At 37.7% G+C, this 10,967-nt stretch overlaps 1 protein-coding gene across 5 annotated transcripts in view; it reads left to right on the top strand.

The window, feature by feature from the left end:
• PPP1R10 (protein phosphatase 1 regulatory subunit 10) overlaps window positions 1-10,536 on the top strand; it is a 17,598-nt gene extending 7,062 nt beyond the window's left edge. For 2 of the 5 annotated variants that reach the window (XM_072429960.1, XM_072429961.1), the window contains 18 exons: window positions 2,417-2,531; window positions 2,618-2,704; window positions 3,136-3,271; window positions 3,370-3,421; window positions 3,519-3,596; window positions 3,855-4,037; window positions 4,126-4,228; window positions 4,741-4,850; window positions 5,251-5,351; window positions 5,498-5,642; window positions 5,744-5,911; window positions 6,033-6,279; window positions 6,409-6,484; window positions 7,164-7,346; window positions 7,692-7,806; window positions 8,494-8,616; window positions 8,863-9,249; window positions 9,348-10,536. In XM_072429960.1, coding sequence (XP_072286061.1) covers window positions 2,425-2,531; window positions 2,618-2,704; window positions 3,136-3,271; window positions 3,370-3,421; window positions 3,519-3,596; window positions 3,855-4,037; window positions 4,126-4,228; window positions 4,741-4,850; window positions 5,251-5,351; window positions 5,498-5,642; window positions 5,744-5,911; window positions 6,033-6,279; window positions 6,409-6,484; window positions 7,164-7,346; window positions 7,692-7,806; window positions 8,494-8,616; window positions 8,863-9,249; window positions 9,348-9,457 — 2,511 coding nt within the window. In that variant the 5' untranslated portion in view covers window positions 2,417-2,424 and the 3' untranslated portion in view covers window positions 9,458-10,536. Of the gene's footprint in view, window positions 1-15; window positions 502-2,272; window positions 2,532-2,617; window positions 2,705-3,135; window positions 3,272-3,369; window positions 3,422-3,518; window positions 3,597-3,854; window positions 4,038-4,125; window positions 4,229-4,740; window positions 4,851-5,250; window positions 5,352-5,497; window positions 5,643-5,743; window positions 5,912-6,032; window positions 6,280-6,408; window positions 6,485-7,163; window positions 7,347-7,691; window positions 7,807-8,493; window positions 8,617-8,862; window positions 9,250-9,347 lie in introns of those variants that run through there. The other 3 variants (XM_072429963.1, XM_072429964.1, XM_072429962.1) reach the window with 3 other exon arrangements.
• Window positions 10,537-10,967: the final 431 nt, after the last annotated feature.

Below are 10,967 nucleotides of genomic sequence, written 5' to 3'. Positions count from 1 at the left end.
GTGTGTGTGTGCTGGTAATATTGGAGTGTGTGTGTGTGCTGGTAATATAGGAGTGTGTGTGTGTGCTGGTAATATAGGAGTGTGTGTTCTGTCTCCAGGGAAGCACACAGCCTGTGTTTAATATAAAAGAAGAACATTTCAGCAGAATCCTCTCTGTCTCCCCCTATCTGGTAAATAAGTTATACCCGGCTTCTATTCTAGGAAGATTACTCAGCAATGCAAGCAACTGTTATGTCAGTCATACCATACTTCGTTTGTAGCTTTTATATTGCAGGCAGAGTTTTTCCTTTTCTTTTTTATTCTTCTAATTTTTTTTTTATTTTTATATTCCTTTGTGAGCAAATAGCCAGAATAAAACAACAAAAAGTTCTGAGTTTATAAGCAACAAAACGGCTTCTCTGCAGCTTTGTCAAAAATCGTGCCATACAGTGAACCATGCAAGAAACCCGGCAATGCCAAATCTAATAGTCACTTATGTTTGATGGAAACAAAACCTCCATGGTACATCCTCTGTATTTTATTAAATCAAGGTCTCTGTAGCCTCATCACATCATTTGTTTCTTTGCAGCAAGATAAAAAAAAAAAAATCCAATTTTTTTTAGTACTCAGTCATGAGTCAGATATCAGAGCTACCATTGCTATCCCCTTCTGAAGTCTGCCTGTTGGTGGCTTTATTTGAGTAACAGGCCAGACTTGTTCTGGATCCACAGTTCAATGCATGAAGCTAAAGCACCAGCATGGCAACCAGCAAACATCTCCCACAGGAGGGATCAGCAATGGTGGCCGACATAATTCTCTCGGTCCAAGCTGAAAACACAACCGTGTCATATTCATGTTTCTATAGATCTGCAGTTACACAATATTCCATATATTGCTAACAGCTATTCACTGTTCTGTCTCATATGTATGTACTTTACTAATAGGAAGTCCATCCTGTTGAGATTCAGCAGTGTCCCATCTCTGGCACCCCCAGATTATAAGAATACCTTTTTGTGAGGTCCAAATACTTGTTAGAGATATTTGGGGTTCCAGAAAATAAAATGACACTTGGCTTTCTCAATATGGCTTCATTTTATTAGACCACAACCAAAGTTTATATATTTATAAATATATAAAGAAAAGCTTTCAATCTGCTTCACACAAACGTGTTGTAGTATTTCAACATCCACATGTTGGTATGATGGGACACACAATACCATAGGTTGGGGAATAAAGGAAAGGTCTGTAGATGAACACAATGCAGTGTGCCGCTCAAACATTAATTATACGGAGGGGCCTGTAGTTTTTTTATTATGGTTAGGTTTTTTATTTTCATTATAATTTGCACCTCTAAATACGGAGTAAGATGATCTTTATAGCAAATGTTTGCTGAAGGTTAGGCATTAAAGCGATACATATAGTGATGACCAATGCCAACTTGGCACAGCGATGTAAAGAATATAGTAATGCTAGAACACGCTGACACTACTTATAACAATAGAAAAAATAAAAAATTAATTACCCTTTGACCCCATTAGGCTCACATTAACCATGTGGCAGCCATCATTCTTATCCTTTAGTTTGTTGTCTCTAGGCTAAATTTTCACTCCTGAAATCTTTTTGCAGCCAGTTTTATGAAGGTTAGCCAAGGTTGGAGAAGATTGAATTATGGGAGAACCTGGATGATCCAGCAAACTTGGAATGAATTTTCCTAAAAATAAATATTTTTTTATTAGTTGGCAATCGTGGACTAGATCAATTACTGGATTGCTGGATTATCCTGGTTCTCCCATGATAGTTTATCTTCTCCAGTCTTGGGAAGCTTTAATGAATCGTATTAGTATCCTGAAAATGTTACAGGATATCATCCTACAGGTAATTAGCAGTAATATAATTAGGTCATTTTACATTGTAATAACTTCATATAAACCAGAGAAATCTTTAGTAGAAGAGTGTCACACTTTAGGACAAAGTGTGGCCTGTTCTTTCCTTAGATTATGACTAGATTTTATCAGTCCTAGATTTTATTTAGGATATGATTTATATGTTTAAATGATAAATGATTTACACGTTTTTCTGGCCTCATCAGGAATAGAATATTGTAAGTTATTTTCCTGGATTGAGTTGTTGCAGCACCTTACAAGTTTATGCCACATATACTGCAAAGGAGTAATTCCTGGTAATAATATAAAGCCACATTGGACCTAAATATCACAGACTTAATAGTTCCACTGCCAATCAAGAATTGTATGGTACAAATGTTGCAAGTGAAACATGAATATGTACCAACCAATTAAAATGTATTTTTACTTTTTTTTTTTTTTTTTATAAAAATGATCTACTTATTCAAAGTGTACCCTGTATAGTAATTTTCTATGCCCATCCATATCCCAATATAACAAGACCATACTTATCTATCTGTTTTGCTTTATTCCAGCTGTTAAAATGGGGTCAGGACCCATAGATCCCAGTGAACTTCTCAAGGGCCTGGACTGCTTGTTGGGGCAGGAGGGAGAAGTAAAAGCTGTGGATGGAGTAACAAAAATATACAAGTAAGTTCATAAATATACTGGTGGCTCTGTGTGTTTTTCAAGTCTCTTTTTACAATCAAAACTCATATTTTCTATTCATCTTTCAGCTTGATGAAGGAATCTCAGAAGATGGTCAGTCGGTGTATCTACCTCAACATCATACTCCAGACAAATGCCCCAGAACTTCTTTCTAAGTAAGCAACACCATTTCCTAATCTGCTAGGTTCTTTTTTTATATTGCCAATTAAATGTTTGCTAAAGAAATTAAAAATTTTGTTTCCATATATTGTTTCCATATATCATTTTTTTTTTAAAGTGGACCTGTATATTTACACAGCACCTAGTGAGTGTAGAATGTGCTGACACATTCTTTTCCCCAGAAATCGCTATGGTGAACAATGCAAGCAGAGCTAGCTAATTATTAGCTCTGAATTCTAATCCTACCATGAAACAATAGCCATCTATTCTCAGCAGTATGCAATAGTGAATCATTTTGAAGAATAGCACATGTGAATCTGGGTACATAAATTTACTTCCTGGGTTCTCCATTAGCTTGACCTTCTTATATACTTTTGTTCCATATGTTGGGATTTATTAGACTGACCTTCATTTTTCAATGGTACAGATTCATCAGAGTTGGTGGATACAAATTATTAAACATTTGGCTGACTTATGCTCGAAACAACAACAACAGCCCTCTGCTTCATCAAATTCTGCTTACCCTTCAGCATTTACCTCTGACTGTAGACCACCTAAAACTGGTAAGTCTTAAGCTGATATCTTTATCATCCGTATACAGAATGCAGATTCTGGTATGTGTTTTCTAATGTGATTTTGTTTTTTTTTTTTGTCTTTGCAGAATAACACAGCTAAACTAGTGAAACAGCTCAGCAAAACTAGTGAGGATGAAGGTATGAGACTTTTTTAAATTATTTATTAAATGCATAAAATATTACTTAAAATATATAAAGTATAACATTTATATTTATTTATTTTCTTCTCTCTCAGAACTCCGAAAGTTAGCGTGTGTTTTGGTTAATGACTGGATGACTGTAATCAGGACCCAGAGCAATCTTCTGCCTCCTGGTGAGTTGGTATTTTGGCTGCTTGGCGTGGTTAAATAACAGTCCATGCTGTTGTCCATGCAGATAAAATGGGCATCTTCTAACCTCTAAATTCTCACCATACCTGTACTCCTTCACAACTCCTTTCCCCCTCCTCAGTCAGTGCTAAAATTATCTAAGATCTATCTATAGACAAATCATTTTTGTCTGCCCATACAATTTTACAAGTTTTAATTTTATGTCCACTGTATTTATATTATTAATTTTATTACTCCTCTAGAGAAAGAAAAAGATAAAGATAAAAAGAAAAAGAAAGAAGATACAAAAGGGCGATCTCCTGTGGCTGACAGGACTGCCGAGGCCAAAGCTGAATCCCGTATAGAGGATCAAGGAGATAGAAAGAAAGAAAAGCCCAAAACCCTGCGCACTACTGCTCCCAGCCATGCAAAGTTCAGATCTACAGGTATGTGATCGCAACTATTCACAGAAATGTTCTCTGTAAATACAACTTCTGTGCCATGTATGACCCTTTTCTTTAAACCCTATGGCAGGTCTGGAGGTAGAAATACCATCACAAGCTCCAATCAAGAAGCCAGCTTCTGTTCCAGTTATATCAGACAAATACTTGAAACCCGTTCCTGTAAAAAGGCAAAGGTGAGAAAAAAAAAGAACAATATTCACATAGAAAATGTTATGTATACACCCAGGGTCAGCCCTTTTGTGGTCTCAGCCAGAGAATAGTGGGTTTGCTAGGCCTGTTAAATCACAAAAGTGCAATTAAACCCTTTTACTGGCATGACATCCTGGCTTTGAAAGGGTTAAAACAAGGTCTTGGCATTTCCTGGTTAATAGTTTTGGGTACTGTAGGTTATCCCCTTTTCACAGGCCTAGTTGTAAGGCATAACGTTTTTGCTATTTACACTACATAACTTTAATTTTTTACTAAACAAAGACTTTGTATTTGTGTGCACTATATTTTTTAAAAAGCAAGTGGCCCATAACATATTGCATTTTTAGGGGAGGGCTGCAGCAGTGAAAGGGTTAAGGGGATCTTTTAAATAAGTTAATCTTGTTACAGTGTAGTGTTCTCACTAAAATACAAGAGCAACCATTACATGTGTACTGTTGTAAAATTGTGCTTACATTTGCTGTTTTTGATCTACCAGTTCGATTCCACTGTCCAATGATGCAGCACCAGCGGAAAAGAAATACAAGCCACTTAATACTACCCCAAATGCTGCCAAGGAGATCAAAGTGAAGATCATTCCTCCACAACGTAAGTGAACCCTAGGAGTATTCTATATCATTTACAGTGGTTGCTACATTTCAAAGTTTATTTAAAGCAAACCAGGGTTAGCTGGCATAGGTCTGTCTATATCAAAAAGTATGCTTCTCAGTAGAACTCTAAGTTACAGCATCTAGCTATGCTTTTCATGCTAGTCCACAGCCTTTAAAAAGTTGTGGTGCACAATGCTGCAGCGTAGGTCGGACAACAGAAATGAAACATGTTAGAATACTGTTGTCACAAAAAGGATGTAATTCCAGCATTGAACACTAGATGGTGATCCACTGTTTAATAGCACATTCTGTCACTTAGCAGCATAAAAGCATTCTTTCCTGAGGTTTGTCACTGCTATGCCTAAAAGTCTTCAATAATAATCTACTTTTTCCTGCAGCTATGGAGAGTTTAGGATTCTTGGATGCTTTGAATTCTGCCCCAGTTCCTGGAATCAAGATTAAAAAGAAGAAAAAAGCAGTTTCTCCAACCAGTAATAAGGTAACATAACTACCTAGTTAAAGATTGTATTTGATATTTACATAATGTACACTATCAGTTGGTCTTTTGATAAAACCTAATCTTTTAAATAGATTGTTTGATTTGCTTTACAATAACATAAGACTACATTTGTTTTGTTGATGCAGTCCAGTCCATTTGACAGCAAACCTCAAGGAGATTTATCAGGTTCCAGCAAGGCCTCTTCTCCAGAACCCGAACCCCCAACTGAGATAATGGAAGTTGAAAGACCTGGTACTCCAGTTCCTGTTGAGCTTCCAGAGCCTATGGAGAGTAAGGCATCATTCTATCATTATTATATGCAAGCTTTACCCATTCCTGCACTTTTATTTTTATGTGGCTTACTTATGACTGATTTGTTTTTCAATTTGCAGCATCTGTATCTTCATCTGCACCCACTCCTGCCCCAGCTGAAACCAAACCGGCTGAGCCAGAAGTTCCCCAACTAACCAAAAAGGGAAAGAAAAGGAAAACTGTTAGCTGGCCAGATGAGAGCCATCTTCGGGAGTATTTCTACTTTGAGTTGGATGAAACGGAAAGAGGTATTTTATACCTATTTTTTTTTAAACCACTTAACATGACGTCCTTGTTATTCTTATGACTTTGTACAGCTTTGTCTGCCATGTGCTTATAGCTGCCTTCTTCTTGTCTGTCTACGTACAGTTAATGTGAATAAGATTAAAGACTTTGGTGAAGCTGCTAAAAGAGAGATGATGAAAGACCGGCAAGCTTTTCAAAATGCCCGCCGGCTTAGTCATGATGCTATGGAGGAAGTCACTCCTTGGGTTCCACCACGACCACTCTCACTCCCAGGAGCACTTGTACAGGTTGGAAGCAACAGCACAGAAAAGCACACCCAAGCTGAACGAGAAATGGGAATCCTTCAAGAGCTTTTTCTATCCAAAGAGAGGTAAATGTGCATTTCAAGTACTAAACTTGAACCGGTTTTATTTTTGAGATAAGATGTGTACAGAAGCATTAGAAGTGTGCTTTTGTTTACCAAGTGCCCATTGAAATTTTCTTTTGTTTCTTCCTACAGTGTTCCTGACACTCCACATGAACCTGACCCTGAGCCTTATGAACCAGCACCACCAAAGCTCATACCACTGGATGAGGTAAATTAAAAGCCAAGACTTTACTTTCAGTCCTTTAGGTGTAGCATTCTGGTAAAATACTTACCATCCTCTCAGACCCAGCAATCTGATTCTGGCCATCTTCTCTATACAGTGCATGCCTACCATGACCACATTCACATTGGTTTTCAGCCAGATGAGTGGAAGCTGCAGTCAGCTAGTTAAGTGGTGGGACAAAATAAAACAAATGTAGTATCCAGTAAGACTATAAATTAGCAGTTTTCTACTTTTGTTCCAATTTTCTTTTTCAATGCCCACCCCCTTAGTTTCTTCCATTTTTTTCTGCATTTTTAATGCCCCAGCTGTGCAGTGTCCCTGTAATATGACCCAGTAAATCACATAAATCTGTCTGCAAAAACCACTAATGTGATTCAAATCTTATACAGCAAACCTATACCCTGGTATACCAGGCTCTCCTGCAAATAGTAATATTCTTTAATAAAAACATAAAAGCATTTTTTTTCAGTGGTAACATCTGACAGCTGGATTAGCAGATTTTATATTACTAATACAATCTAATCATTTAGTGTTACCTGTAACTTTGGTGTAAGAAAAGGTACATTTTTTTGGTGACCTGACTTTGTAGTGCATTGGGCAGTTGGGTGGTGCTAATATGAATATAAAATAGTATTTATTGCATTTCCTTTTTTCTTTTTCTTAGGAAAGTTCGATGAACGACACTGCATACATTGAGGATCAGAGTGGCGGTTCTCAGTCTCCAGACCTATCATCTGGTGCTAAACTGCCTCCTGTACTTGCTAATCTAATGGGCAGCATGGGAAATTCAAAGTCACAAACAAACCCACTGCCAGACACCATGCAAGAAATCCTGACTTCCATCATAGTAAGTAATCTTCCATTTTGTGCACCATTTGTGATACATCATCTGACATGATGATAATATAATCAGTAACTCAGTAACCTCCTAGATTACTGCAATGATCTCAGTTGAGATTGTTTCTGGCCTTACTATGGGAAAAAGTCCTTGTTTTTTCCACTAATCTAACAATCAATATTTACCATAAAAACTATTGTTTTCAACAGCGATGGATGATGTGATATATAAAGAGTCACCTAGCTAAAAATAACACAAGACTTTTGTGCTGTACTTTTCCTATTCATCACATCCTAACTGTTGAATAATTACATTAATTATTGAATTATTAATTGAAAATTTTCTACCTTGCAGGGAGCCCAGGGTAATGCTAAACCAGAAGATATAATGAAGCAGCCAGATTTCTCTGATAAAATAAAGCAGCTTCTTGGGTCACTGCAGAATCAGAATCAGGCTCCACCTGCACCAGGTAAGAATTTATTTTTTTTTGTCACAAATTTTAGTACAGTAATTCTTCCTTCCAAACAGCAGAAGCAGATAAACATCGTAGATATGGGCACTACTCGCCTTGATTGGTCATACTATCACTTTTTTTATACCACCCCCAGCTTCATTAGACTGGCCAAGCTGTCCATCTGGGATAATTCATATAACACTTAAAGGCGGTACTTTTTTATTGTCCCCTTTTTATAAAGCACTTTATTAAAAAAAAAAGCAGTATGTTGGATAAAATGGTTCTTACAGTTTTTGTAAGCATTTGTTTATTTGTTGCATAGTTTCTTACCTAGAAATCCTGCCAGTAACAGCACTTCTTCTGAGAGTCAACAACTATGCGCCACTGCCTCTTAGTTAACATTATCATTACCAGCCTGCCGTTTCACTCCGTTAATTTGCTATTGGGCAGCATATCAGGTCTTTTAATGCCTCCTGTGTATTTGATCCTGCAGTGCTGTTACTTGTCCGGTAAAGTTTAAAGCTGTTTTTATTGAAAGGATTAACAGAGAATAAAACAGGATGAGCCCAGAAAAGCAAAACCTGCCATGTTAATGCAACTGTCAGACTGCATCATATTCAATCTTTTGTTTTGCCCAGAATACTACTATTAGGATCTCTCCAGGGATTTTGTTAATTTAATTTCTTTTTAATGACTTCCCAGCAGTACCCGGGATGCCAGGACCCATGGCCAACAGTGGCTTTCCACCTCCTGCACCTAAGAACCCACCACAGCAGCCACCCCCACAACATTACCCACCACCCGGGCCTGGTGGACCATTTCCAGGTAATTATATTTTGTCTCGGATTGCCATTAACGGTTTTAGGAGTTTTAAATAAAACTAATTATACAACACAACTTTGTGCTCAATGAACAGAGGTTTATCCAACTGTGCCCTAAATGATAACTTTTCTTGAAGCCTACATCTGTCCCTTAAATCTTTACTATACTGAAGTAATGCTTGTTGACTTGTAATGTATGCATGTACCAAATATGACAACATAAGCTTAATATTTTTTTTTTATTTTGCAGGTCCACATGGACCTCCTGGTGGGCCACGAATGATGGGTCCTCCTCCTCCACAACGTGATGGCTATTGGGAGCCTCCACCAAATGAAATGAGAGGTGACCACCATGAGCCCATGGTAGGAAGAGGTGGAATGAGAGGTGATAGAGGACATCCTCCCCCATTTCATAGGGGTAGAGGAGGCAGGGGAGGTGACCCAGGATTCAGAGGGCGAGGTGGAAGGGGAGGAGAAAGAGGACCTCCTGGACGTGGAAGAGACGGACCACATGGTATGGGACATGTTGGAGATCACAGAGGTTACGGTGGAGATCACAGAGGCCATGGAGAGCACAGGGGCCATGGAGAGCACAGGGGCCATGGAGGAGAACATAGAGGACATGGTCAAGGAGGAGGTAAATATTTTACAAACATAAATAGTAGATTTAATATGTCATGCTCTTCAAAAAAAAATATATCCTTCATAATTTATAAACATCTGCTTCTTTTACAGATATGTCCCTTCGCCCTGTGTGTCGGCATTTCAAGTACAAGGGTAACTGTCGATATGAAAACGATTGTGCCTTCTACCACCCAGGCATTAATGGACCACCTCTACCTTAAAAATAAAAAGCTGATCAGCTGAATCAGTGTTTTCCTGAAAGACAGCGAACAAACTGAACATTTTGTTATGTATGGCTTCTGTGAGGCCCAAATCTTTTCCTCATTATGAACAATTCAAAAAAGAAGATTCACCTGCCTTTGATGTTTGAGTCTGTGTTACTTGAAAAACAATCACAGTCCCTCCTCCTATTACTTGCTGGGTGACCTTGAAATACCACTGATAAAGGAAAAAAATGTGGTGTATTTAAGATGAGACCTTTTGACGTTTCACGGTGTACTTTGTGCGTCTTGCACCTTTTTTCATTCTCCATTTTGTCCAGTTTGCCCCTTCTTCAATGAGCTTCCAGTGTTTGTCATCCTAGCGTTCAGTATATTTTGACGATAACACTAAATCAGTGCTATTTGGCTGTGAGGGGACGTATCCACAGCCAGCTCAGCTCCTCTCTTCTGTGCAACTCCATAGAAAAACCTGCCAAGATTTACAAGTATTAACACTGACTGATGACTTTACACTAAAGTGGGAAGAATCCCCTAAATATGCACTGTGGTGAACTAGACCTGCAATGGAAACCACTAAACTATCTGTGTTTATACTTTTTTTTTTTTATATGTATGTATATTGTTGAACAATTACGATGCTGAGCATCTGTACAAATGTATACCATGAACAAGCTGCTTTTATTCATCCAGGGTACATAGAGATAATTAATGTGCCGAGTATTTACTATTGCAGCCCAGAAGTCAGGAGCTATGTTAATCAGTATATGTATATTGAGTCGTTTTGCCGTTTCAATACCACTTTATTACAGATTTTTTTTTTTTTTCATAACACCCAAAGTGTATTTAAATACAGTATTAACAGGAGGAAACTCTGGCCTTCAGTCTCATTGATACCTCAAAGTGGGAAGAGGTTTGGGGTTCTATCCTGGAAACTTGTTTTCTGTGAAAACTGTTCGAGAATATATTGTATTACTTTTAATTACTTTACTTGCTTTTTTAGGTCCCTAAAGGGATTCCTTTAGTTTGGACTTATGTTTTGTATACTTTGTAAATGACGAATAAACCCATTGAGAAGGTGATGTTTTGGTTGTAAGTCATATGCTACGATTGTAAGCCAGGCAAAAAGCAAAAATGAAATCCGTGAACGGGAGCTGTTTAACAAATCAAAGGATTTGGATTTCTGAGCTTTAGGCTGTGTACACATGTAAGACTTTTGTCATTGGAAAGGATCTTTCATGATCTTTTTCAAGATTGTAAGCTCTTCGAGGCAGGGTCACTGTCTGTATTCGTCTGTCATTTGCAACCCCTATTTTATGTACAGTGCTGCCTAATATGTTGGCGCTATATAAATCCTGTTTATTAATAATAATAATAACAAAAGACAACATGAATGTGTAAGAGCTGTACATACAACACCATTCTGCTCTATGGAGAGGGTAGGGGGTTAATGGTATTGGCTTTGCTAGATTGGTTGTAGTTTTTGAAATAATTACCTCAATAATAACCTCAT

Source organism: Pyxicephalus adspersus, chromosome Z (assembly GCF_032062135.1).
Source record: "Pyxicephalus adspersus chromosome Z, UCB_Pads_2.0, whole genome shotgun sequence".
Lineage (NCBI taxonomy): Eukaryota > Metazoa > Chordata > Amphibia > Anura > Pyxicephalidae > Pyxicephalus > Pyxicephalus adspersus.
This window is presented reverse-complemented; position numbering and strand designations above follow the sequence as displayed.